General features: G+C 48.4%; 1 protein-coding gene across 3 annotated transcripts; it reads left to right on the plus strand.

The window, feature by feature from the left end:
* The first annotated feature begins 223 nt into the window (after positions 1–223).
* Positions 224–27,316, plus strand: itsn1 (intersectin 1 (SH3 domain protein)). Of its 3 annotated transcripts, XM_086121641.1 has the most exons (47): positions 224–373; positions 4,135–4,301; positions 4,379–4,436; positions 4,598–4,690; positions 4,839–4,902; positions 5,078–5,238; positions 5,304–5,489; positions 6,021–6,096; positions 6,172–6,272; positions 6,362–6,425; positions 6,505–6,642; positions 7,053–7,147; positions 7,545–7,684; positions 7,782–7,904; positions 8,224–8,373; positions 8,516–8,656; positions 8,741–8,828; positions 8,973–9,112; positions 10,274–10,357; positions 12,140–12,264; positions 12,453–12,727; positions 13,094–13,248; positions 13,620–13,634; positions 14,229–14,473; positions 14,863–15,124; positions 15,363–15,559; positions 15,951–16,030; positions 16,093–16,265; positions 16,380–16,425; positions 16,530–16,651; positions 17,008–17,131; positions 17,393–17,587; positions 21,841–21,962; positions 22,283–22,389; positions 22,479–22,580; positions 22,661–22,742; positions 23,255–23,353; positions 23,434–23,517; positions 23,814–23,897; positions 24,111–24,242; positions 24,325–24,405; positions 24,511–24,632; positions 24,741–24,823; positions 24,903–24,986; positions 25,058–25,122; positions 25,448–25,556; positions 25,650–27,316. In XM_086121641.1, the coding sequence occupies exons 3-47, from the start codon at positions 4,409–4,411 to the stop codon at positions 25,796–25,798; spliced, it is 5,391 nt and encodes a 1,796-aa protein (XP_085977767.1). In that variant the 5' UTR covers positions 224–373; positions 4,135–4,301; positions 4,379–4,408; the 3' UTR covers positions 25,799–27,316. The 3 variants fall into 3 exon arrangements, with proteins under 3 accessions (XP_085977767.1, XP_085977765.1, XP_085977766.1); XM_086121639.1 differs by lacking the exon at positions 10,274–10,357; XM_086121640.1 differs by lacking the exons at positions 10,274–10,357; positions 13,620–13,634.
* Positions 27,317–27,891: the final 575 nt, after the last annotated feature.

Raw genomic sequence — 27,891 nt, forward strand, 5'->3', positions numbered from 1 at the left:
GATTTTTTCACTTTCACGCGGAACTGTGCTTTTCGCAGACTTGCCCTTGTCCTCGCGAATAACGGGGTTGGCTGTACTGTAATGTCTATTTGATCGAGCCTCGCCGTGTAAATCCATCGCGAGATTTCATCTTCTTAGTTTTGATCCCGATTAAATCTCGCGATACATCACGGACGTCAACCCCATTTTCCCAACTGTCCCCGCTAGTACTCAGACGGGATTTCGGAACCAACAGCACCGGTCGGAGAATCACAGGAGCGAACCAAGGGAGGGTTTTGATCGTAAAACAACACAATTCGGTGGCGCCTACGTCATCAAGTTTACCGAAGGATCGACTTTATGCAGCATTTCAGCATGGTAGCGTTACAATGAGGTAAGCGGACTTGTTTCGGATGTGATGCGAACGAATGTCCCTGAGCGGGCTGACGTTAGCTTTGTTTTAGCTTCAATGCTAGCCGCGTTGATGTCTTCCATAAGTTCCGGCGCTCGTGGGCTCGCCGTGCCCGGACAAAGTGTAAGGTCGCCGACGTGTAATTGTGCTCAGCGGGATGACTCGAGGACAGATGTTGAGCCGCGTTCCCCGGGCAGCCAAAGTGCTAGCCGCCGCTATGCTAACGTGAAATCACTGCATCTTGCACCGCTTGTCGTTGATCTCACGCCAAAACTCATTTGTGGTCAAACTCACGCAACCTCTTTTGGTTAACTAAGACTCACAAAGTGATGAGTCAGCCAGATAACGATGAATAATAACGAATGACTAATGATTTCCCATTAGCTCCGGGTTGCTTCAGCCTTAGCTGGATGCTACTTTAAGGTGACCATCCCTTGAAATCGTTGCGTCGGAAAATGCACTTGTGTGCCCAGATGTCACATGAAATGCAGACTTAATGTCCGTCCGGTGTCACAAAACCTGTCTGCATCAGGGGAAGAGTCAAACTTCAGCCTTCTCGATTGGACAATGTTAAGCAGTTCCCATGGTAACGACTGAAGCTTTTAAAAAAGGTCATGTTTTGGGCTTCCAGGTCATGCTTGTGCATGTTGTGCAGACATCTCAACAAAACAAGTGTGCCAAAGAATCACTCCATGAAACACGCAAGAAATGTACGGCATCTAAAACGCAGCTCAAAATCGAATTTATTAGAATGCATGCAGAAGATTGTTTCCACGCATGTAGCCAGTTTGAACTAAAAAGAAAACGTTTATCACAGCTGCAGTGTTAGCTCACAGTATCCTCATTGCGCTGGGATGTTGACGTGGGGCCGGGAAGTATTTTTGTCTTTTGGGATGCGACATTAATTGACATGTATTTGGTGGACTCGGCGATGAAATGCTGCGGCCGCGAGTGGTGATACATTAAGGCGGAGGAGGGAAATGGAGGCCGGACCCATGCGGATGACCTCATCACTTGACAGCAGTGTGATAAGAATGTGTTGCTGTATGTCACTGGTGGGGGGGGGGCCAAAGTGAGACGTGAGTGTCAATGTGTGTTCCGAGTGGCATTGTGGTGTGTGGAGAGTTTCTATGCTGTCAATGCTGCGGGAGGTGGCTCGCATTAGTCAGGACCCAGTATTTCCCAAACCTTTATGGAGCCAAAACGCTGATATCTCAGTGGGGAAAAAAAATCTCATGGCACATCATGACTCACAAACAGAGCATTTAGTAGTTTGCCTGTCACTATGTGTGGTCGGCATGGATAAATTTACCCCCCCCCCCCCCAAAAAAAAAGACCACCATTTGGGCTCTCGTCGTCATACGTGGTGCTCAGTGACCATGGCGACGAGGAACTTGCTACTTGGCAAGTTTGTTCCACTTTGTTCTTTGGACTTTTGTGATGCTGGCACCGTTACAGGGTGATTGAGCATGACGTTGTCACACAACAACACCTGGAATCCGTCCATTCCTAATTGGCTACGTGCGGAATATATGCTGCCGAATTCCAATACATATGTGGGAAACCTTTCTCAGCTCCTTCGATCAGTGGTCCCCAGCCAGCGATGCGCAGGCCATTTTGGGGCTACTTTGATGCTATTTAGTCTTTATTTGTAGCGAAGCGAGCACACCGCTCAACCGTTTTAGGAAGATTGAATTGCGATTTTCCTGGCAAATATTGCAGTTTCGATTCACTTGAGGATTTTCTTGAATTGTTGTTGAGAGGGAAGAAATTTCATCTGTGCTGTATGTTTTACATACAGTACATTTGACAATAGAGGTTAATCCAATCCAATCCAATCCAAAGCTTGACAACGTGACCTTGATACATCACTGATGTGACAGTGCTAAAAAATGCCTTTGTTCCCCTTGAGTCTTTCAGGAATTTGGGGGGTTTCACGTGCGTACCTCTTTGAGAGTGACTTTTCTTAAGCGAGGTGCCTTTTCCGAATTTTACTCATCTGATTCCCCTTCCTTTTCCGTAAAAAAAATGCTTGATGCCAGAGAAGAGTAGACCATGTTGACAAGTATTCCTCTCTGAATTCTGATTGTAATTTCCCCATCGCGGGACAAATAAAGGATATCTTAATCTTAAGTATTTCTTTCTGTTTGAAGAGATGCTTTCACAGTGCAACTCTGCATGTGTGCTGTAGTTCTTGGTTCCATTTCGAAATGCACTCCATGTTAAGGCCACGGTGTCGCCACAAGGACGAGCTTCAAAGTTTAATGCAGGTTGAATGGACTGTCGTCTAACTTGTCTTGATTTTTAATTTGCACATGCTCGACAGAGTTCCCGCTGTGAGATATGCCGCGAATGACGGATGAGCTTCATCACGACTGCTGTCAAAGTAGTCGCGAACCTTGCTGATGAGAGCAAAACGTGGTTTGCTCCTTGGCTCCCTTTTGCAGCCGGTCGCGGTCGGAGCTCAACTATTTTCAAATCGGCGTGGCCTCTTGTACATCTTTGCTGGCTATTTGCCCGCCATCGCATGCAATGGGCCTCTCCAGGGCGTCAATGTCACTCGTGTTTCTTCGAACCAAAAGCATTTGCATGCAAGAAGGGGTCATCGGGGCAAGCAAGGGTGCAGAGAGTAGGTCTAAAACCGTGACCGCTGTCATGTGTGCGTGCGTGTGTGATTGAGCTTAAATGTTTGGGTGAATGTTTTTATTTGTTGTTGGTTGTTTTTATATTCAAACTTGCATATCGCCGCTTTATACACTGGCTCCTTTTCCGGTGTACACAAGAGTGTGTTTTTTGCCACCGCCACAATGTGAGCATTCATTTGAAAGCCTGAGAACAGAAAACCTTCTGCTGTAGCCCCCCCCCCCCACCCCCCCTTTGCTGCTGCTCATTCTCGCAACTGTAATCGGCTGTGGATTTAGCTTTTGTCTCACTGACCCACTTAAACGGGTTACTTTGTCCTCCAGCTCTGATTAGAAAGACCGTCGCCCAGTCGTCACCCCCCCCCCCCCCCCCCCCCCCCCCCCGTCGGCCGAAGAAGAGCAACGCCGCTGCTTTCTTGACATTCTGAGCATTTCGGGTTGACGTTAGACGTTTCTCTTGTTTTGACCGGCACGCCGCTCGTGTACAGCTGCTGTGGCTTTGCTTCAAGTTATTGCGGCCTCTGCTGATTTTTTGAGGGGGGTATGGGGGGGGGGGGGGGTCTGGATCTGATTAACATATCTACTCGTGCGAGAGTTATGATGACACACACACACATGCACAAGGTTGTGTCATTGGCTTGCTAAGGCGCGGGCTGCATTTTTCAAATCATTTTAAAATGGGACACAGTCTTTGTTTTATCGTGGTGAATATCAACACAATCTAGTGTGCACGACCGATTTCTATAGGTTTATGCACGTCATTGATACGATGGATTTATAGTAGTCTGTATGACGGCAGCTCACATGCGATTCTCGTTTTCTATGACGAGATGGGGAAACTTTTTACTCAAGGGCCACATATTTGTATTTTTTTTTTTAACCTAGACAAACAGTCTACATCATTCTTCCATGAGGTCAAAAAAAGGTGAATACGCAGGGCGCCAGATTCAAGAGCAGGGTGGGCTGTATGTGGCCAACGGACCTCCGGTCTTCATGCGCAATCGAGCAAAATGTACGCGAGTTGGATGTTGCGCAATAGCATTGATTGGCCGAAAGACACGTCGCGTCATCTCCTTTTTCGACACCGCTTGTCCCGAACAGGGCGGCGGGGGTGCTGGAGCCTATCCCAGCTGACTTTGGGCGGAAGGCGAACAACACCCCGAACTGGTCGCCAGCCGGTCGCAGGGCACGTACAGAGACGGAGGAGCAATCACGTCCACGCGTTCACTGAGCAGGAAAGGAGCCCGCGCCGCCCGCGCATAAGTCAGGCGAGTTGGACGGCGACGTCATCGGCGATGCCAAAAGACGCGTGGATTGAAATGTCTTTCTTTTGCTATTTGTACAGGTGGTCTTTCTGAAGAAGCCGGAGTGAACTATGGCACAGTTCCCCGCCACTTTCGCAGGTCAGTCAACGCAATGCCCTCTCGTCTTGCCGTCCCTCCAACGTAATCCTCGCCACAGGAAGTGAAACGCATGACTAACGCATTCTCCTCATACCTTCCCCTTTTCTCTGCCGTTGCTCCGCATCTTGGCTGCCCTTTGTGCGTGCGTGCGTGTTTCTCAGGTCCGGACGTGTTCTTGATCTCGGTGGATGAGAGAGCCAAACATGACCAACAGTTTCACAGCCTCTCTCCCACCGCGGGTGGCTACATCACGGGTAACTTGATGTTCTGAAGCCACACGCCTTCAGTTGCACGTCTGTGTCAAGGTCGTCTATTGTGTGATGACGTGTGCTCACTTCCTGTGTGTGTGTGTGTGTGTGTGTGTGTGTTTGTGGGCGCTTGCACGCACTTGGACATTTTCAGGGGATCAGGCCAGGAACTTCTTCTTGCAGTCTGGACTGCCACCACCCATCCTGGCCCAAATCTGGTGAGTCAGCTCAGAGACACTGACGAGACTCTGACGAGACTCTTGCGTCACCGGCCACTTTATTCTCTTTTTGCGTGTATGTGTTTGAAATTTGTGTATATTTGAACTTGCCGCTCAAAAGGAGTCGTTCTTCTCTCAGGACCGTCGCTCACGTGCATTTTTTTGGTGCTTGCAGGGCCTTGGCCGACATGAACAGTGACGGCCGCATGGACATCCACGAGTTCTCCATCGCCATGAAGCTCATCAAGCTCAAGCTCCAGGGCCACCCCCTTCCTCCCGCGTTACCCCCCAGTATGAAACAGCCCCCGCTGTCTCTACCCCCCCAGGCCGGCTTCGGTAAGGCTCTATGTCGATGCCACATGGTAGATGCGCTCGCTCCGTGCTTCTTTTCCTGCCTCCAGGTATGCCCGCCATGGCGCCCATCGCCACCGCTCTGCCGGGGGTGCCCCCTCTCCCGCTCCCTCCCCTACCCGTCGGGGTGTCGCCGCCTCTGGTCTCGGCGCCGCCGCCTCCCCTCCCGCCCCCCATGGCCAACGGAGCTCCTACCACGGGCTTGATGCAACCCATTTCAGGCTTCTGCCACCCAGGTAATATTTTCACCGGCGCCAGGCGATGCGCATTGTCTTTATATTTTAGACAGACTGATGTCGTTCTCGACAGTTTTTTTTTTCCCCCTATAACTTTTCCATCAATCAGATCAAATCAAATCAATGTCTGCTATCATTTTGGTTGTCAAAGCAAACCGTAAGGGTGTCGGCGCCGGCCAATACGCAGGTCGGACGCGAGCAACTACTTGAATTTGGCGTCTTGGTGATGAAGTGGTGGCTCCGCCCAGGACGAAATCATGCTATTGATCCGTCTCGACGGGAGCTCGCCTGCGCGATGCAATTTACGCTTGCCACCACTCCGAGCTCCTTCACCAAGTCGCCCCGGTATCGAATCACGGCCGCGCCTTCGGGCTGAGACGGGACCGCCCCCTCAAAACGGGCTCCTTTCAACAAAGTCCCATCATTCTTCATTCTTGTGCTCTTCTGACCCAATTGTGCGGCAGACCTTTGATGAGGACATCTGGCAACTGTTTTCAAGTGTGATCCAAAGCGTGCCTCCCTTTTTTACAGCTTCTTCAATCAACAAGGCCTCCTTCAACCGTTCCGGCACCAAATTGCAAAAGGGTCCGTCGTTCGATGCCAGCGGGTAGGTCGCCGCAAATGTCTGAACCGTTCCGTTTCCCTTCCGATTGATCCAATCCCGATCGGTTTGTCTCGGCAGCGGTCAGCCCCCCGTCGACTGGGCCGTCCCTCAGTCGTCGAGGCTCAAATACAGGCAGCTGTTCAACTCCCATGACAAGATGATGAGCGGCCACCTGACCGGTGCGCTCTGCGGCGCCGACAAACTTGTCCTTCGTATGCGCCTGCAGCGTGCCCATTGATTGGCATCTGGCCCTTTGCTTTTTGCGCAGGTCCGCAGGCGCGCACCATCCTCATGCAGTCCAGTCTTCCTCAGGGCCAGCTGGCCTCCATATGGTCACTACTTGAAATTTCCACGCCTCATTTCAAACTCGGCCCGCTAATAACCGCAGCGTAAAATGTCTTCTCTGGACAGGAGCCTGTCGGATATCGACCAAGATGGGAAGCTGACGGCGGAGGAGTTCATCTTGGCCATGCACCTCATAGACATGGCCATGTCCGGCCTGCCCCTGCCCCCCGTGCTGCCGCCAGATTACATCCCCCCGACTTTTAGGTGCATGTCACATCATCGATTGTAGTTTTGGGCATTTGTAGTTGAAGTTTAAGAAGTCAAGAGTTTACCAAGTGGATTTCAAGAATATGTTCTCTATAATTCTCAGGAAGGCGTCTTTTGTTCAAAGAATCCAATCGGACTTTATTCCTGTCGTAATACGCCTTTTGTTCTGGGGAGGACAAATCTTAATTCATGCAGAGAGGTCAGATTTAGGTGATGGTCAGAATCACGTTCGAGCTTTTCATTGGCCCGAAGGTAGAATGGAGTAATTGCTTTAGTTTGACAACGACTGCGACATCAGCCTTGTGCACCGCCGGACTCTTTTCCTTGTTCCCGCCACGATCTTAAATAGGCTCGACTATTGCTGTGTAGACATCGACGAAAGGCCGTTTGTGTTCTGCCTGTTGCAGGCGTGTGCGGAGCGACAGCGTGCAGTCGGACCAGAAGAGCGTCCCCGAGGAGCTCGAGGAGGAGGTGGAGAGCAACCAGGACAAGAAACTTCCAGGTTGGCAAAATGTACTCCAACTGAAGGTGACCGGTTTTTAAACATAATGCCACCGAGAGGATAGCAGTGGCACGGTGCCAAGCAAGTTCTCTTCCGATGGCGCGGGAGGCCAGAAAAGAGTTGTTCGCCACCGAGTGGTCTTCGCTTGACAGTACAAGCAACAAATGAGCTTGTGAGCTTTGGAACAGTGCCCAGTGAACGACTTTGAGCGGGAGTTCAGAGTTTCTTAAGAAGGTGCGCAGAAAGGAACTTTGGACATGTTTAAGAAGAGGATACACGCATATTTTGAACCATGCATTTTTGCAATTGTTCTGACTCTCTCGATCCTCAAAAAGATGCCTTTGTATTGTCACTTGACCGTTTCGGTGTCGTTACTCTGTCTTCGCTGCCCCCGCAGTCACGTTTGAGGATAAGAAGCGGGAGAACTTTGAGCGAGGGAACCTGGAGCTGGAGAAGCGACGTCAGGCTCTGCAGGAGCAGCAGAGGAAAGAACAGGAGAGGCTGGCGGCGCTGGAGAGAGAAGAGCAGGAGAGGAAGGTCGCTCGGCGCAAACCACAGAAGGATCACAAGCGAGGGAGCCAAAGGTGCCGGAGCGAAATAAGAGCCGGTTTTCTTGTCTCTCTTTGCGCGTCAGGAGCGCGAGAGGCTGGAGCAAGAGAGGAGGCGACAACAGGAGTTGGAGAAGCAGCTTGAGAGGCAGAGGGAGCTGGAGAGGCAGCGAGAAGAGGAGAGACGCAAAGAAATCGAGAGAAGAGAGGTGAGATGGAAACGCGGCGGCGGTGTTATTTTCTTCAATCGGATGCGGTTTCTCTCAACCCGTGTTGAGCCGGGGCACATATTTCCCAATTGGAAAAGTCTCTTGGCGTGCCACCAAAGCTGTACGGTGAGACCTTGATTTATGAGTGAGCCAATTTAGAGTTTGTTTTTTGTTGAGTTTTTTTTTTTTTTTTTTTTTTAAATCCAGATCCAAGATAGTACTCATCTTCATCCGCCTACACTCCATAAACTATTCCTCTGCCGGCACAAGAAGGTCGACCGCAATGGCCTCTTTAATGTATTGCTCATGTGCGATCCAGGCTGCTAAGCGCGAGCTGGAGCGGCAGAGGCAGCTGGAGTGGGAGCGGCAGCGCCGCCAGGAGCTTCTCACTCAGAGGAACCGAGAGCAGGAGAGCATCGTTCTGCTCAAAGCCCGCAAGAAGACCCTGGAGTTTGAACTGGAGGCCCTGGTAATCCAACACCACACAACAAGCTGGAGATGATGCAGAACTCATCATCAGGAAGGAGCGGAGCAGCTAATTGTGTGTTTTCTTTAGCCTAATGACTTTTGGATGAGATGAATGCAATTAGTCGCTTCCTTCCGCGCCGCAGAACGACAAGAAGAGCCAGTTGGAGGGCAAACTGAAGGACGTGCGCTTCCGTCTGTCGGCTCAGCGCAGGGAGGTGGAGCAGACCAACCAGGCCCGGGAGACCCGCATCGCCGAGATCACGCTGTTGCAGCAGCAGCTGCAGGTAGGCGCCGAAACCCCCACGCGGCTCTTTGTCTTGATTACGGCGAGGCGCCGTCCACTTCAACGCTTGATAATGTCACTGCAGGACTCCCAGCACTGGCTCGGGAGTCTCATTCCCGACAAGCAGAGTCTCAACGACCAGCTCAAACAGGTTCAACAGAACAGCCTGCACCGTGAGTAGTAAAAATAAATAAATAAATAAATAAATAAATATTTAGCTGTCTCCAAACCCAAATATTCCCAACTTCTTGTGTGTGGCCGAAGCAATTTCTTCTCGTCGCAGGTTGAAAATCTGACTTCCACTAACTTGTGTGCAGGCGACAGTCTTTCATCGCTGCAGAAAGCCGTGGACCAGAAGGAGTCCAGCAGACAGCAGCTCAGAGAGCAGTTGGACACGGTGGAGAGGGAAACCCGGGCCAAGCTGCTCGAGATCGATGCGTTCAACACTCAGCTGAAGGTAGACGCAAGGACTCGACTACTTTGGGTTGACATCTGTCCGTCGGTGTGTGCGTCAACCGTGTTTGCCTGTCTCTCGATTGAAAAAAACGCACGAAACCGTGTACACTACATGCGCGGTCTGGCGTGTTTGTCCAAATCTGCAGCAAAAGCAAAACATCTCACCACATCGGGCCTCTTTGCAGGGTCAACCCCCCCCGCCCCCCTTTTCCTCCACCTTTGTGCAAAAGCTCCTTGGGTCAGGCCCAAAAAGATGCTGCCTTTCAAACGTGGGAAAGGACAGCATTGCTGCAAACGGATTTGACTCCACTTTAAAGAAGCAGCATCGCTGCGGATGCAAGTCTCGTGTCTTTGCGAGTCGCCCAACGTGGTTAGTGGCCAGTTGCGTGAAATAGCGCCGCTGCAAAGGATTATGGGTCGCAAATATTGATTTCCCTTTCGTAAAAGTTGTAAGTCATGCTAAAGCTCAGTGAAAGGTTCCATTGCAAGCACCTTTCCTAAGCACTGTTAGAATCCCAACAACCTTTCTTCCCGGTGATTCCAAGTCATCAATTGGCCAAATATGTTGATGCGCTGGACTAGTACTCGTCTGCTTTTGACTTCCTTATTCAACTCACTCTTAACGCGGCAAGTTTAGGCATGGATTGATCAGTATGTCTATGTTTTCGTGTGCGTGTATGTATAGTATACGAATGGTGGTTGCTGCAGAATTCTTAATTTCACCAGCTGAGCGGGGAAGATGGAGGCTTTGGTGCATTTACCGTCAAGTGTTTGAGAGATGTGGACTCGGAGTCCCAGTAAATTGAAATCTTATTTTTGAAGACTCATCAAACGTGGCTAGTCACGTAGATGCGGATACATGTTGCTCGTAAACCTTCACAGCAGCACTCATTATGCGGTGGAGTAAAGACCTTTGACCCGCCTCCCTTCCATCTTCCTTTTGACTCCCCTTCAAACTCAGCGCATTGCTACATTGCTCTTCTGTGGCCTCCTAACCCGTCTTCACCTTGCCCGTCGCCCTCTCTCTCCCCGCCCGCCTGCTCGGTCAACCTTGAGCGAGGATTGCACAATGAACACTTCCTTCTGTTTTCTACTCCTTTATTTATTCCCCCCCTTCCACACTGTCCCCCCCTTTTTTTTTTTGCTCCATTGCCCACACCAGTCTCTGTGTGAGTTCTATGCCAGCCACTGTGCCAGGATAGAAGCCCTGCGACGACAGCTTGACGACAAGCAGAGAGGGAGACAGGTAGAGCACACTGCCGCTGCTGGACTGGGGTGGTACTGCGACTGGGGATGCCGCCTGATTGCTGAGGATTAAAAAAAAAACAAAAAAACGTCAAATTATTAAAAATACATGTCCAGGTCATAAAACGGTTATTTGAAAAAGATACTACACTTTAACAAAACTCAATGCGGCTCTGCTTCCCTTTTGCCTTCAACATGATGCCTTGCAAATGGGAAATCCTCAACCAGCCTAGCTGCCAAGGCATGTAAGTTAGATGTGGTTAGTTTGTTTTTCTAAATTAATTTCCATAGGTTTTCCATCATATGTCCCCTTTAAGTATTTGTGAAATAACTTTTCACAGGCTCTCAATGCTCAGTCATGTTTTGGTAGCCTACAAAAAAGCACTGCATTTTGCCACTATGTGGTCCACGGTGTTCATAAGATAATATGAGGAATTTGGTCATTGCCATAGAAAAGCAGAGCAGTAGCATCAAATCATACCGGCCCAGGTTGCTTTGGCTTTGTCGCCTTCGCTCAAGGTTGACGTGCATGCACCGACCCTGGTGTGCTGTGTGTTTGTTGCGTGCTCAGGGGACGACATGCGCTCAGGCGGGGGGGGGGGGGGGACACGTGGCTTCAACGTCACGAAAGTTGTGATTTGTACATGATTTTAGCGTCACATCCGCCCTTCCCGGCATTTCCATTTCACCCCCTTCCTCACCTCTTTGCTTCATCTTTTCTCTCCCACCTCTTTGCCTATTCACATCTCCGTGTCCTCTGGTTTCATTTGTGGCGCAAGCAGTCGTGAAGTATTTGCCGATTACTCTTGAAGAGGTTATTGTCCTCGCGGTGCTAAGTGCGTCAGTGTAGAGTCAAAGCAGAGGGAATTTGAATGTGCTTCAGTGTGCGCTTGTCAAGTGTACAGTGGCCTTTCGCTGTTTGCCAAGTGAAAGGGCAAATTTCCACCACCCATGTACGCTGCCTTTAAAGTGACTATTACGCAAACATCTTCAAGGACTAAAAAATAGGCCACAGTAAACAGCCGTCAGCTAAATGCACACATACGCAATGTCTGTACCCATACGTACACATCAACGGTTCCGATGATGAAGAATTACTGTCCCGTTGGACTCGGGTGTAGAAGACGTTGATGGCGTACGTGCCGAGTGACAATACGTAAATCGATGCGGCGATGTCCCGCTGAGCTGTCGCTCCGGATTCCACTGGTTCGCATGCCGTGCTCAGCCCCCTCGTTTGATTAAACCATCGTGAGGCAAAGCAGCTGACGCGGGGGCCGCTAACTTAACCATCCTCTCCCACTGATGTTCAATGACAAATCTAACGCGGCTGCTGTTGGATTTGGGATCGGCTGAGCAAAACAGCCTTCCGCTTTTCCGGCGCGGACGTTTGACTGAGGGGACATCTGGCTGGTTGGGGGGAATAAAAAAAAAAAATCCCTGAGTATGTGAACTTGCAAATGCCGAAGCACAAATAAGCGGGAGTCCACTGTATTCAGAAATGCACGCATGGCACAGTGTGTCCCTCACTTTCTGTTGCGGGAGGAGTTTAAACCCTGATCCCCTCAGTCAAATCAAGTTTAGTCTGCCTGATTGACAGATGACTTTTCGAATGGCACAGTTGGTTTTTATAACTGCGCACGGGTCCCGGAACTAATCCATATTGCTGTTGCTGCCGCCGTCGCCGCTGCTGTTGTTGTCAGTGGTAACCCGCGGCAACCAGCCAATCCGATCCCACTCCCTCCTCACCGCACTGTGTTCCTGTATCACCCGTGTCGCCTCGCAGGAGCTGAGAGAGATCCACAGCCGGCAGCAGAGGCAGAAGCAGAAGGAACTGGAAGGGGAGGCACACTCCGTGAGGCACGTGCACACGCCGACCGACGGGGAGTCTGCCGAGCTGCAAGAAAACAGGTAGGGCTCCAAAACAACAGAGGAGTGCCAAGAGAAGACTTAGTAAGTGTTTTAAATGAGACATTGTTGCCAAGGAAAGAGAATAGAAGCGTTTTCGCAGATAAAAATGCAAATACGTGAACTGCATATCCAGAGGATCTTGCCATGTTTATATCCTAGCCACGAAAAAGTCACCCTGTGTACTTCAGGGTGTCCTCAGACAAATCTCTGGCTTGGAGCAACGACGACGCAGGAAGTTCCTCCCTGAAGGCGCCGGGCCCCGCTTCCGCCTCGCACAGCTGGCTCAACCGAGTGACCCAGGAGGAAGAGGAGAGGAAAAGCCGAGGCCTGGGGGAGGACGCAGAGGGCCGCAAGACTGCCGCATCCTTGGAGGAGAAGGATGAGGACGCCCGGGGAAAGAAGGACACGCAGGAGAAACTCAATAAGCTCTTCAGCCAGCCCACCGATCCCTGGGCTTCGTCAGGTCGGTTGAAAGCGACGTGCTGCTATTGGACATTCTGAGCATGGCCGTGGAGCAAATTCCACCTGTAAACCGAGACACCGCTGTAGTTTAGTCGCCAATTATCGGACTTGGAAATTGCTTGTCTGAAACCTGCGTGAGACGTGACCTGACTTTGACCGGAACCTCCGTTTGACGGCCCTACTTGACTTTTGACTTGCTTGACCCGAGTCGCGCCTTGACCTGACTTGCTTGCGATTTATGTTCTTGACTGGCTTGATCTTTGCCACAATAACTCGGAACTTGAAGGTTAAGACTTGAGACGGATGTTAGACTTGCACACCTTATTTGACTTGGGCGAGTCAGTCGTTTTTTTTCTTTGAACGGCAGAAAAGACTCCCGTGGCGAGCCTCTTTGAGCAGAAGGCAGCAGGCAGCGGCTTCGAGCAGCAGCAGGCGCCGAAGGTGGTCTACTACAGAGCGCTCTACCCGTTTGATGCTCGCAGTCACGATGAGATCAGCATCACCCCCGGGGACGTCATCATGGTACGAAATATGCACGCAACTCGGCACCCCCATCAATGAAATGCTGCACCAATAAACCGTGATCAAATTGGGCACGGTCTTTTCGATCACCGTAATTGTCAGATAAAATCTGAATCATCTTTCTTGGCCAAGTATGAAGAACACACAAGGAATTTGTCTGCGGTAGTACAGGCTAAACTAGTATCATCATAAACAAGGACATGACAAATAATGCTCAGGGTGTTTCAATCCTCGCTTCCAACTTGTAGAAAGACTGTTGATGCCATCATGTCAAATAAATGTCGATTACAGTAGGGACAGCTGCAAATACGGTACATTCCTAGTTGCGTGTGTATAACGCTTTGCTCTCTTCCATACTGTGCAAACCGAAGGTGAAGGGGGAATGGGTAAGTGCCTGCCCGGCCTGGTCTGGCCCAGTGTTGGCGACCTCGTCAGCTCATTGTCACTCACGTTTGTCCACCCGCCATTTGAATGCCTCCTACCGGCTCGATTATCTTGTATTTTATTTGTGTCGAGCACGGCGTCCCGACTTCTTTGGGATTGGCTCTGTGGTACTTTACATAGATTGTCATTGCGCATGTCACAGTGCGAGGCAGTGAAATGCAATCTGCATCTTAGAAGTACGTAGCTGTATGTAATAAATATGAATATGCACAGCTTGCCAAATTCATTATTCATCCATTTACAGTACAGTGTAGATGTAGGCCAATATTTAGACTCGTACCATTTCACATCCCTGACAGTATTACATTCCCCCCCCCCAAAAAATCATACACATGATCATATTTAATCATGTATTTTGCTGCACTGAACGTGACTCACTGTTGAGACTGGCGTTACCATACAGAACTATTTTGCGTCTCTTCCTTTTCTGCACATAGCACCTTTGAAAAAGAAACATTGATCCGCCGTGTCCCGGCCGGTACATGACCAGACCTCTGGATTCAGTTTGCACCTCACCGTCTTTTGTGTCCCGACAGGTGGACGAGTCTCAGACGGGTGAGCCCGGTTGGCTGGGCGGAGAGCTGAGGGGACGAACCGGGTGGTTTCCGGCCAATTACGCCGAACGGATACCGGACAGCGAAGCGCCCGTCAGCCTGCGGGCGCCCGCCTCCACCACGCCGACTTCGGCCCAGCAGCCCGACAGCACGCCGCCTCCCGCGCCCGGGCAGACCTCATCATCCACGTCGTCCGCCAACAGTAACTGGGCCGACTTTAGCACCACGTGAGGGTTACAGTTGACGCTTTGCTCCCACATTGCCCGCATTACCGTCAAGTTCATTTACCCCCCCCCCCCAAAAACACTTTTTGACCCCTCAAAAAATCCCTGCAAATGGTGACCAAAGGCAGAAATCAAGTGAACTGTGACGTTTGTGGCTTTGACGTCATTTTCAGTCAACAGCGGGTGCAAGAGCAGCATAAAATGGCATCTCGCCGAGTTGGCGAAATATGGGTAGACTATTCTGCCAAATTCTTATTCCGCAAATGCAATCTTAGAAACAATCTTAAACAGTTTTCGAGATGTGGCATTTTTTTTCTTTTTTGTTGTTGTACCGGTGCGTTCCGTAGACCGCATGTGACAGCAGTTTTGATGTATGTTGTGAACATTTGCAGCTGGCCATCAAACATGAGCAGCCAAATGGATAGCGAGGGATGGGACGCATGGCCCACCTCCTCGGCCGCTCAGAATCCGTCCCTCAGCGTCCCGTCGGCTCAGCTGCGGCAGCGCTCGGCCTTCACGCCGGCCACCATGACCACGGGCTCCTCGCCGTCTCCCGTCCTTGGCCAGGGGGAGAAGGTGGAGGGTCTGCAGGCTCAGGCCTTGTACCCCTGGAGAGCCAAGAAGGACAACCACCTCAACTTCAACAAAAATGAGGTCACCATCACCTCAACTTTTCTTTTTTTCTTATTGTAGGACATGTGTGCTATTTTCAACCAAATTCCTTATTTTTATTGTTCCGCCCACTTTTTTGCTCTTCCACCCCTTCAAACTTGTGGCTCGCAAAAACTCGGCAGGCACGTGCGATTTCTACAAAAAGTGCATTCTCTTGTTGTGTTGTAGTGTTCTCCTTTTTTTTTTTTTTTTTTTTTAATGGCATATCATTGCGTCATAGATTATAACGGTGCTGGAGCAGCAGGACATGTGGTGGCTGGGAGAGCTCCAGAGCGGACAGAGAGGATGGTTCCCCAAAAGCTACGTGAAGCTCATCTCTGCCACCGCGCCGCCCCCGCTTGCGCTCGCCGCGGCAGCTCCGACGGCAGCCCCAATCGCAGTGCCGGTCGTTTCCTCGGCACGTGGCAAAAACGCAAGGTACGCACTTCTTCACCAAGCTATCGAATTTCACTGGTTAATTAGTGCGCTTATTTGTGGTGCACGCAACAGACAGGTAGCCAAACACAAATAAGCTCTCCACCGCCACGTCGACAAGATCTTGGTTTAAAAAAAAAAAAGGGTCGCCTGACAGAAATCACCGCTGAGCTGGCCAGCCGACAAAGCTCAATGCAGCTCTGCATGCCAAAGCAGCCTATGGGGCGGGGTTACGTCAATTGTCAAAGTGTGACATCGCCAGCGGCAACAGATTCGTTTTGAAAACTAGACAGCAAAAGGTTGCTTCATTTCACACGTGCTTGACGCGAAGCCAGTCCCGAAACCGACAATTCGACAGTCACTTTTCAGCCATTGGTGCTCCTTTGCCCTCCAGTGAATGTGTGGTGTCAGAGAGTCCCCCAAACGGAAAGCGCCCTTCACCCGCCCCGTGCAAGCCCACGGAGTCAGGAGAAGGTAAGCCAGACTTTCCCATTGCGCGCATGCGTGCCACTCGCTTGTGTTCTCGCTTTGTGTAGAGTACGTGGCCATGTACACGTATGAGAGCAGCGAGCAGGGCGATCTGAGTTTCCAGCAAGGAGACGTCGTCGTGGTGTCCAGGAAGGAAGGCGACTGGTGGACCGGCACGGTGGCGGGCAAGACCGGGGTCTTCCCCTCCAACTACGTCAAGCCGCGAGATGCCTCGTCAGAGGTGAAGGAAGGGTGCTGCACGGGATGAGCTGATCATGTTTTGGTGAAGCAGCATGTGACTCGGAGTCATCGATGGTTTCTTTTTTTTTCTTTCTTTCTTTTTGTCTGTCTCCAGTCTTTGGGAGCGGCAGGAAAAACGGGAAGCCTTGGCAAGAAACCAGGTGATTGAATCGTGACCACATCTTTTTCTTTCTGGCATTTGATGCTATTCGTCAGATCTGACCACTTTATGATCTCCTTTCTTTTTCCGCCGTCTCTTCATCAGAGATCGCCCAGGTGATCGCCCCCTACTGCGCAACGGGAGCGGAACAGCTAACGTTAGCGCCAGGCCAGTTGATCCTCATCCGGAAGAAGAACCCAGGCGGCTGGTGGGAGGGCGAGCTTCAGGTACAAAAAACGCCACATGGAAAGCAAGAGACGCCGCAGTAATACAGCCTACAATTTCAAAGACTATTGGCACACTAGGTGCGATTTAACCCAACGGGATAGCGTAGAAGTAAGTCTCAAGTCCTTGTTTAGTTCACACTGGAGCTGGACTACAGGGGAGCTCGACAACCGAGGACTCGGCGAGATTTCAGTGGTCTGTGAACGGATGAATTGATGCGTTTCAGTCGCACCTGGCGCCTTGCACGTGTTGCAATCATGCTCGTGAGATTTGATAGGGGTCGGGGAGCACCTTGCTAGGTTGCATTCGCTGCGCACGATGCCGTTGCTCATCGGGCGCCTGACATTCTGCGCTGCAGGCACGGGGGAAAAAGCGGCAAATCGGATGGTTTCCGGCCAATTATGTCAAGCTGCTCAGCCCCAGCACCAGCAAGACCACGCCCACTGAGCCCACGCCGCCAAAACTGGTCCCCGCCAACACTGGTACACGCACACACACGTTCTCTCATTTGCTGACACCCACGTCACTCACAAGGCCAGGCCCCGCCTTTTAAAGCTTTAACACCCTTAAAGTCACAGACACTACAGTAGAACGTTAGAATGGCGAGCCCAAGTCGACAAAAATAATACTTCACCTCACAAGCACATTACTGTTAAATAACGCAGAATACATTTGCATCTGATTAATCGATAGAATACGCACTTGTATGTGTGACTCACTCCCAATTTTGGTGTTTGCGGAAGCCGTGTGCCAGGTAATCGGCATGTACGACTACGTGGCGCAGAACGACGACGAGCTGGCCTTCCAGAAGGGTCAGGTGATCACCGTGCTCAACAAGGACGACTGCGATTGGTGGAAAGGGGAGCTGAACGGTCGCGAGGGTCTCTTTCCCAGCAACTACGTCAAGCTCACCACCGACACGGACCCCAGCACGCAGTGTGAGTACGCGCGCTTGCACAAAACCAAAAAACAAACGACTCCAAACGTCCTTGCCGTGTGCTGTCGAACACGCACACATGCACTCTCTCCCTCACACACACACACACACACACACACACACACACACACACACACACACACACATCCCAGCTTGTGGTGTGGAGACACTGCACCTCTCTATCACCGTGTGACCTCGTCGTCCTTTGGGCCTCTTAGAGAACATCCCCAGTTCAGTCACACACCGCCTTTGGATGCTCTGTGTGCGTGTCTGTCTGTGTGTGTTTGTGTATTTACGCATGTTTCTATTTGGTAGTATTGGGTGTTTTCTCTCTTCCGGCATGTGTCCCCCATCCACTCCCCCAACTCTTCCCAGCATGATCCATCCATCATAGATGTAGAAATTCTAGAGTGAACACATTCCCCTCATACATCCTCACACACACGTATCATTAATTACATGTGTGTCTTTTTACTAATACAAATAAATACGCAGTACAATTGTGAATATTTCGGAGATCATCAAGCCATATTTATGCAAAGTCAAAGAATTGCCATCATAAAATCTTCTTGGCTGTTGAGGCTAGCGGAGGACACACCTTTGTTCTCCAGGACAACAGTTGATTTTTTTTTTTCCAACAGTGAACCAAATAATTCATCAATAGAGTTAAAGATATTAAATGTCAGTGACACTGCACGAATAGCTGCCTATTTTAAACAGAATAAATAAATAATTGTTGTAAAAAGTGGTAAGGTGTACAGTATATACTTAAAATATCTAAATGTTTATTTGCTGTCGAAAAAAATTATAGTTCACTACCCAATTAAAATAAAGAAATAAATCAAAATAAAATGTGAATGTAAAATAGCTGATTTCAACAGTGAAATCCAAAGTAAGAATTTATTCTCATTTCCTGATTCCAAATGCATTGAATTTTAATTCACCAACTATTTACAGCACTAAACAGTTCAAATGTAAGCTGTAAAATTGCTTTTAGTTTGTATTTTATTTCCAGTGGCACAATTAACCAGTTAGGCACAATTAACCAGTTATCTATTGAGTTACGTTGAAATTAATTTTAGGGAGAAAAAAAGTGAATGCAAGCAATACTACTGAGAATGTCAGTGCTTGGGGGTGGCCCGCTCTAGATATTCTACTTGTGTGCTGTCGCCGTGCGCTCCGCCCACCTCGCACTCAATTTGTTGTTGTTGTTGTTGTTTTTGTTGTTGTTTTTGTTGATGTTGTTGTTGTCGTCCTCTCTCTAGGATCATATCATTCCCCAGAATCCCCCTCTCCTCAAAGCCCTCAAAGAGACCCACTAGGCCACGCCCACTAGGCCACTCAACCAATGGGACAGCAACGAGCGGTCACATGACCCGGAAATGGCAACGCTCCACCACCAATAGAAGCCATACACAGACAGACAGACAGAGACCAACCGACAGACAGACAAGCCAGACTGACTGTAATGTTAAGCATCTGTCTGTTGGCGTGTGCGCGCCTGGCTTGGCCTCGCCGCCATCTTGCTTCTAGCAAGAGGCGAGGCTCAGAGGAGACGAGGACACAAGGATGATTGGACTCGTTGACGTGTTTGACTGGGACAGTATTCGCGCGCACGCGCACACGCACACACATGCGCGCCTCAGTCGCAGTGCGGTGGGGAAGTGGATAGTGGGTCGTTTTGTGGCTTTACGGGAGACTGTGCCATTTTAGAAGCAGCTCAGCTCATCCCTGTCCCCAAGGAAGAGAGCCACACTGAACAACAGCAACAAAAAAGAAATACCATGAGAGCAAAGTTGTACTTTTTTTTTAGCTTATATTTGATTCTGAAATATACATCGGAAATTAAAACCTTTCAGAACTAAAAAAATTTTTTTTATTATTATTATAGCTCTTGTTTTTAATTTTAAAATACTTTTTTTTTTTTTTAAATCCAAACACTTTTGGGGGAATATGTTGTTTTTTTCCAGCACGAAAAAAGTATTTTCCAATATTTTTTTTCTGGGAAAAACACTAAGTCATGTGATAATTTTGTCTTGAAGAAAATAAATTTTCATATATACACATAAATATATCATCTCAACATTTTCCAGAAAACAAAAAATATATAGGAAAAGTATTTTTTTCCATCTAAAAAAAATGGGCCTGAATGTCAACGTATTCCTCCATAAAATGTTTTCCCCCCAAAATAACTTAACTCTCATGCTATTTTCATAATAATATGGCTTTTTTTCCAGGGTTAAGCCTCTTATTTTTTTCAAGGTGGTCCTAATCTTCCTTTGTACATCCACGCTTTGCTACCTTTTAAAAAACATTTTTATACTTCCACCCTGGGAAGATTTGTACACCTGTGACTCAAACGTCTACCCCCCCCTCCCATCCTCCCACCTACACCGCCCCGACTAACCCGACCCCTCCCCAGAGCTTCACAGAAAGACCCACTATCTGTTGGAGGACTCGCTCCAATGTGGAACTTAACAGCCAAAGACTCCTCCCCTTCAAGGAGCGCAAGCACACACACAAAACACACACAAACATGGTACAGAGTTTGGGAATATTAACCACACACACACACACACACACATACATTGTTTTTACCCACGGTCATTTTTAACAATTTAATGATGCATTGACTGTTCTGTTGTTTTTGTTTACGTCTTTACTATGGGCTTGTCTGTTGCTATGACGATCACACGCTCGACAGTTCAACGTGCACACACGGTACGGTCAAGTCATTCCAATCAACGGTTTCTTATTGCGTCATAAAAGAGATGATCAGTTATTTTATATGGCGTGTGTGTTAAGAGTTGGACAGCGATGCTTTGTCAAAGCACTCTTTAAAAAAAAAAAAAGAAATCTCATGCCACCCTACTAAACAAAAATGGTGATGCTCTTGGCTACATTTACTCACAATTGCGGTGTGAAATACACACACAAACGCTTTTCCCTCAGCAGCACAAACTGACTGCCAATCAGCACACGACAGTACAACCTTTTTTTTTTCCTTCGGGATTTTACAAACTAGCTTTGCATTTGAGCCGCATTCTTTTAATGGCACTGTTGAATTTAATCCTGCAAAATGTCCTGTCAGCAAAACGTTTTAAGACCCCAATGACATTTAATCAGCGTTCGTCACAGATCACAAAGCCAAATTCTTCATGTGTTGTCACAACATGAACTTATAATTGACATCTGTTCACACAGGTGACATGAGAAACTGTGGCATAAAAGTGTCGGGGCGGGGCAACCTTTGTTACCCCGGCAACACGACAGCCCCCTTGATTTTTGTGCCCATAGCAACAGACTAGCACTGTAGTACAATTGCCATATATTTTGTTGTTGTTGGTTATCCAGATGACAGTATTGTGATTTTGACTCTTTACCCTCACTAATGGAATCAACTGATTTTTTAAACTTTTTTTTTTTTTTTTTTTTTTAAAGATCTAAACAAACAGTCGAGTTGTTCCGAATCAGCTGGCATCCTAGGTGGGCTTCCCGCTGAATGGTGGCTTAAGATGACCGGTTTTGAATGTCTTTGACTTGGAACTATGATAAACTCCCGTGAGCCAAAATGCAAGTCTGCTTGCAATTCTTGCGCTGCTTGCGCTCAGTTGCACCAGTGAAAATCTGGCCGTAGCCAGTGAGCTTTTTCTTGAGCGCACATTTCCGGACGTGTACAGAATGAATGTAAGCGCAGCGCGAATGACTCCTGCTTTGTGGGAGGCGCCGCATCTGACTGCATCCTCGCGACTAAACGCTCCAAGACGCACTCGCGCTCCTTCCTCTCACACATCTTTCATCAAACATGAAAAAAAAAATGGTGGCAAGTGAGACATTGCATACCTCGTCATATCAAGCAAATCTAATTAAAAAACAAAAAATCCAAAACATCCCAGTATTTTTTTTTTTTTGGGTGGGGGTTGGGGGGAGGGTGAAATGGTGGGTTCAGTTAAAGTTATATTTTTTAATCCAAAAAAGGTCCTTTTTTCTCTCTGAAAATGTTATTTACTGAACATGTCATGTATTGATGTACCCTTTAAATGTACGTTATTTGGAATAAATAGCATTGATTAAATATATAGATATATACACACACACGCACACACAGACAAACAAACAACTATACTTGAATGAATTTTTACTGTATGTACTTTTGAATGAAGTGTGTTCTGATGTCAGGTATGTATCCCAACATTATTTTGGCTTGATTGCCACTGCGAATATTGCCTGATGTGCATCTTGTTGTGTTTTTAGGGTGTGCTGATCTGCACCTGCTGGACATGCTGAGTCCCATGGAGAGGAAACGTCAAGGCTACATCCACGAGCTCATCGTCACCGAGGAGAATTACGTCAACGACCTGCAACTCGTCACCGAGGTGGGGAGAAGAGGATCTATATGTCTATCGCTTTATACATGTCTGGATCTGTATATGCATTTCTTTATAATTATGTGTATATATGTAACAAGTATACTTGCTCGGTGCTAATGCCCACCGCAAAATGGCCCAAAAAAGCGAACCTAACTCCCATCAATGTCACCTATTTGAACACAAACGGTGCCGCAACACATCGCATCGCTCACGGGCATATATTCTTTATCCTCTGCAAAAAACAAACAAACAAACAGACGGTGATCATAGTAAAATGTCGATGTCGATGCAAAGTATTGTTTGCTTGGGCGCGCGTGTGCATTTAGATCTTCCACAAGCCTTTGCTGGAGTGCGAGTTGCTGAGCGAGAAGGAGGTGGCCATGATCTTCGTCAACTGGAAGGAACTCATCATGTGCAACATCAAGCTGCTCAAGTGAGATCGTTTGTCGTCGTGTCGCGGAAGTTGTAGTTTTACAAAATCCCACCCTAAAAAGTAACCGGGACGGGCGGGGTTGTCTGCAGAGCGCTGAGGGTGAGGAAGAAGATGTCAGGAGACCGCATGCCCGTCAAGATGATCGGCGACATCCTGACTAATCAGCTGCCGCACATGCAGCCGTACATCAGGTGATTGTGCGCGCGCGCCTGCGCGGGCGCAGTGTCGGCGCTCACGTGACGAGTATTCACCCCGGTGGCGATTCGCGCAGGTTCTGCTCGTGCCAACTGAACGGAGCCACCCTGATTCAGCAGAAAACCGACGACAACCCTGAAATCAAAGACTTCCTCAAGGTAATCTGGATACGTCTTGAGCACAACTTGATTTGCGAGAATACCAAGTCATCGTTTTGGGAAGTAGTGTCCTTCAACTTTTAGAAAAACTTTTGAAGTTCTTGGGGGAAAGAAATTTTTTTTTTCCTTCACCGTTATGACATGAAGAGTATGACTTGTTTCTGGGAAAATTTTGATTTCTCATTCTCTGGAGAAATCGGACATTTTTCGTATAAAAGTACAATTTATAGCTTTTCTCTTAAAAAAATTTTTTTTTTGAAAAGGGAAATGCCCCTTTTCTTACAAAACAACTTTTGTTAAAAAAACCCCCAAAACAAAAGCATTCTTTTTTTTGCAGAAAGTTATGCTTTTTTCCAAGATAAATACAAATGTCTTCTCCTGAAAAATATGACTCTTCAACGAAAATATATACAGTATATATATATTTTTTTAACTTGAAATGAATCAGACTGCACACTAAATTTAATGTTCAGGAATGCAAGTCAATATAATCGTTTGTTTGTTTGTTTCAGAGGTTAGCCATGGACCCTCGCTGTAAGGGCATGCCGCTCTCCAGCTTCTTGCTCAAGCCCATGCAAAGGGTCACTCGCTACCCGCTCATCATCAAGAACGTACGCTTCACACGCACACACGCGCGCACACACAGAGAGCGCCGTCACTCCTTGTTCTTCTGCTCTTGGTTGGCAAACAGATCCTGGAAAACACTCCCGAATCGCATCCGGACCACAATCACCTGAAAGCTGCTCTGGAAAAGGCGGAGGAGTTGTGCTCACAGGTGAGAGCTGCTCGAGTCACTTGGGGGGATTCTGTGCGCCGCTGGTTTCTACTGCCTCAAAAGCTCTGAAAGAAAAAAAAAAGTGGACTGATTTTGGGGGGTGAAAACCAGCCATCCCTTTTCTGATCGGCTTTTACTCACGAGCGTCGTGGGCGTGCCAAAGCCTCTACCGGCTGTCATCTGGCAGTAGGCGGGGGGGTGCCTATTATTTTAGAATAATATGACTATTTTGGAGTGAGGGGGGGTTCTCTTTGGAAAAAAAAACCTGAGCCTCCTTGCGTTTTTTTGGCGCGTAGGTGAACGAAGGCGTGAGGGAGAAGGAGAACTCGGATCGTCTGGAGTGGATCCAAGCTCACGTTCAGTGCGAAGGCCTGTCGGAGGTACTCGACATTTTTGTCCATGTCTTCATCCACGTCAGTCTTCCAAAAATAAAAACAGCCAAAGGAGTTGGCGCGCTTGAACGCGCCCGAGAGCACGCATCGGAAATAACGCAGGGATTGCGGCCGACCGGCACGATGCCGCATATTGACCGGGAAAGGCTTGAACGGAGGCAAAAGGAAAAGCCTTTGATGGGTCACCAACCGTTTTTGCAGCAACTGGTGTTCAACTCGGTGACCAACTGTTTGGGTCCCCGCAAGTTCCTCCACAGCGGCAAACTCTTCAAAGCCAAAAGCAGCAAGGAGCTCTACGGCTTCCTCTTCAACGACTTCCTGCTGCTGACGCAGGTGACGCGCCCTCCGTCGCCCCAAAGTCCTCGATACTCTCGCTCTGCCTCAACGCCACTTCCTGTACTGTCCGCCCCCGCAGGTCGCCAAACCCCTGGGCTCGTCCGGGTCCGACAAAGTCTTCTCGGCCAAAACGCACCTGCAGTACCGCATGTACAAGACGGTGAGAACATGCACAACACACACACACGAGTAATAAAGACTGCATCGGTCATAATGAGGTGACCGTTGCTGCGTGCGTGCGTGTGTGTGTGTGTGCACGGCGCAGCCCATCTTCCTGAACGAGGTTCTGGTGAAACTACCGACGGACCCGTCGGGAGATGAGCCGCTCTTTCACATCTCTCACATCGACCGAGTTTACACCCTCAGGGCCGAGAGCATCAACGAGCGGTAAACTAACGCAGCATTTTTGGGCGAGGCAAGTTAAGTGGGAGTGTGCTCACCTGCTACGCGTGTGTGTGTGTGTGTGTGCGTGCGTGTGCGTGTGCGCACACGCAGGACAGCGTGGGTCCAGAAAATCAAGGCGGCTTCCGAACTCTTCATCGAAACTGAGAAGAAGAAGAGAGAAAAAGCCTATCTGGGTATTGATTGGATTGGATTGTAACGTTGGGACTGGCTCGTGCTGTCTGCTGACGTTGTGCCCCGCCAATCTGTGCTCAGTGCGTTCCCAGAGGGCGACGGGAATCGGCCGGCTGATGGTCAACATCGTGGAGGGAATCGAACTCAAGCCCTGTCGCTCGCACGGTAACAACAAAAATGGGGCCGCCCGCGATTTTTGCAGGATGCGCTGTTGACTCGGCTTGTTTGTGCGGCAGGAAAAAGCAACCCTTACTGTGAGGTCACCATGGGCTCGCAGTGCCACATCACCAAAACTCTGCAGGTAACCGCCCAGGCAACTGCTGCTTTGGATTCATAATTTCTGACCCATGAGGATAAATTCATTTACCTGTTACTTTTTTTTTTTACATAACCCACGACGATAACAGATTTTGGCACTTTTTTTTTTTTTACCCATTCTTAATTTTGTCTTCATTTTATCATTGTCCAGAACTAATTTTCTATTTAAAAAAAAAAGTCCTGGATTTGAATGAAACTCGAGCTCCTTTTGGATGTTGAGCTGACGGTCGCTGAGGTTTTCCCTTTGAGCTTTGGCAGAGGGCTTCTTGGCGTTGCTTCTTTGCCGAGTGAGTTTTGTTTGGTGGCAGGACACGCTGAATCCCAAGTGGAACTCCAACTGCCAGTTTTTCATCAAGGACCTGGAGCAGGACGTCCTGTGCGTGACCGTCTTTGAACGGGACCAGTTCTCGCCAGACGGTCGGTACTCCGCCGATTCGTATTTCCGATCGGACGCCCGCAATACAAAACGGCAAACGCTGTGTTTCCCTTCCTTCTTACCCAACCATTCAGACTTCTTGGGCAGGACAGAGATCCGATTGGCCGAGATCAAGAAGGACCAGGGCTCCAAGGGACCAATCACCAAGCGTTTGCTGCTCCATGAAGTTCCCACTGGCGAGATCGTGGTCAGGCTGGATCTCCAGCTCTTCGAGGAGCCCTGAAAGCGCGCATCTGGATGGTTATCATCAGGAAGGACCGGACACAACTGGACCGAGGTCTGGCTCCGAGACGCAAGAGAGACACAGAGACTTTATTCCTAATCTTATTTATTGACTGAGCAGTAGAAGAAGTTGAATCGTCAGCTGGTAAATTGGACCACGAGGCAGCTCGCTTGCAAAACTTCACGTCGAGCGAGAAGTTATTTTGGCGGTCAGTACTGATGTGAACGCCACAATGCGATGTAAAGACTTTTTTTTGGGGCTGGTTAAGAAGAAAAGCCGATGTCCGAAAGTGTTAGCTCATTGCTAACGGCTAATCCAAACTGACATTCGATTGAACCGTTTCTTCCCTCTGATGCCCAATCCAGTGACAATCTCGTGTGTGTGTGTGTGTGTGTGTGTGTGTGTGTGTGTGTGTGTGTGTGTGTGTGTGTGTGTGTGTGTTCAGTGTCCAATCTTAACAGAAGATGCCAACAGCACTAATTAGTTAGCAGCGTTAGAAGTCCAGTGTTGAGTATTTATCATTTTTGTACCCATGAAGATGGTTAACTTGGTGTTTTTTCCCCTTATTTTGTACTTTTTTGTCATCCTTAAGGATATTAACTTGTGTTGTTTTTCTATGAGGATGATTAATATTTTTCCAATTTTTTACTGATGACACTGAAGGGACAGTGTGTAAAAATAAAATCTATGTTCATTATTTCAAAAACCCACATTAATGTCAATAATATCCCAAAAAAGATGTTCTATCATATTATTATTTTTTGCTTGTAATTGTAGGTGAAGTCATCTGTAATGATACGTAATAGGGCGCGCCTCCCCTACAGGAGGCTGCCATGTTTTGCCGCCATCTTTCTGCTTTGGAGCCCGAAGGAGACAAACTTAGCAACACGCTTAGGTGGTTGCATTCTATTAGTTCACCACTAAATTCTACACACTGTACCTTCAATTTTTTTTCTTTGTGAATAGTTTTGTTTTTGCAAGGGCTGCTGTTGCTTCGATTCGCCACACATCCAACCTCTGGTGTCCTTGGGTAGCTCCAGAGAGCTGGCGTGTATTCGTGTTCCTACTGCTCGTCGTGCGGAGTGTACTGGAGAGGGACGTGCATGAAACACACGCACTCGCACACACAGAAATGGACTGTATGAATGTTGTGTACTGTATTACATTTCCCTCACACTGTAAACAACCAACGGTTACCTTGGTGACCAGCCACTGTCCAATCAGACGTGGATGAGCCAGTTTTGTGTGTCTTCACAATGAGAAAATGTCTTAACCCTGTATTTTCCTCTCGCCCCCCCCTCGTAGCCCCTCACACTGTACTAAAAGTAAGCTAATGAGCCGCTCATACTGTCCGCCTTCCAGGCTGCTGTAGAAATACTGCTGAGAAAACAAACTGAAGAGTTATTACATGACCGCTAATGGACGATAGAAGATGGACATCGCTCTGTCTAGATGAAGATGTACGTACCTTGTCTTTTCAGTGTTAATTAAATTCAAAAGAAAGTTGAGTTGGACCAACATGTCGTCTATTTGCGTTGTAATTCAACCCACACGCTCACACCGTTTGCATTAGGAGAATTCATTTTTGTTACCATGTTTGTTTGTTTTTTCTCTTCATTTTCTACCCATGGGGCGGCATGGCTGAGTGATCGTTTCCCAGAGGTTCAATCCCTCGCCATTGCGACCATGTCGACGTGTCCTTGAGTAAGATACTGAAGCCTCAGTTGCTCCTGATGCTGTGCCATCAGGAGGTGAATGAATGAGCTAACTGTGTAAAGCACTTTGAGTACATGACATAGAAAAGTGCGAGATAAGTGACAGTTCATTTACCATGAAGTTAACTAATTTACTCTTGTTTATAAAAGTTTTGCAGATAATGGTTATTAACTTGTTTTCATTTTTCACAAATGAGAGCAAGCCTTTAGTCCCCTCGTTTAACAGCAGGTGGAGTTGGAGATATGTATTGGACGCGCTCGTCTTCTCATCACGACTCTGCGGCATTGCTGTGCTATATTTGTCATTCATATGCAGTCTTTAGATTTTTTTTCACATCCAGCACCGCTGCTTGCTGTTGTTTTATATGCGAGTTGCCA

The sequence above is a fragment of the Hippocampus guttulatus genome, chromosome 10 (genome assembly GCF_054856545.1).
Source record: "Hippocampus guttulatus isolate MCC_2025c chromosome 10, RoL_Hgut_1.0, whole genome shotgun sequence".
NCBI classification, from domain to species: domain Eukaryota; kingdom Metazoa; phylum Chordata; class Actinopteri; order Syngnathiformes; family Syngnathidae; genus Hippocampus; species Hippocampus guttulatus.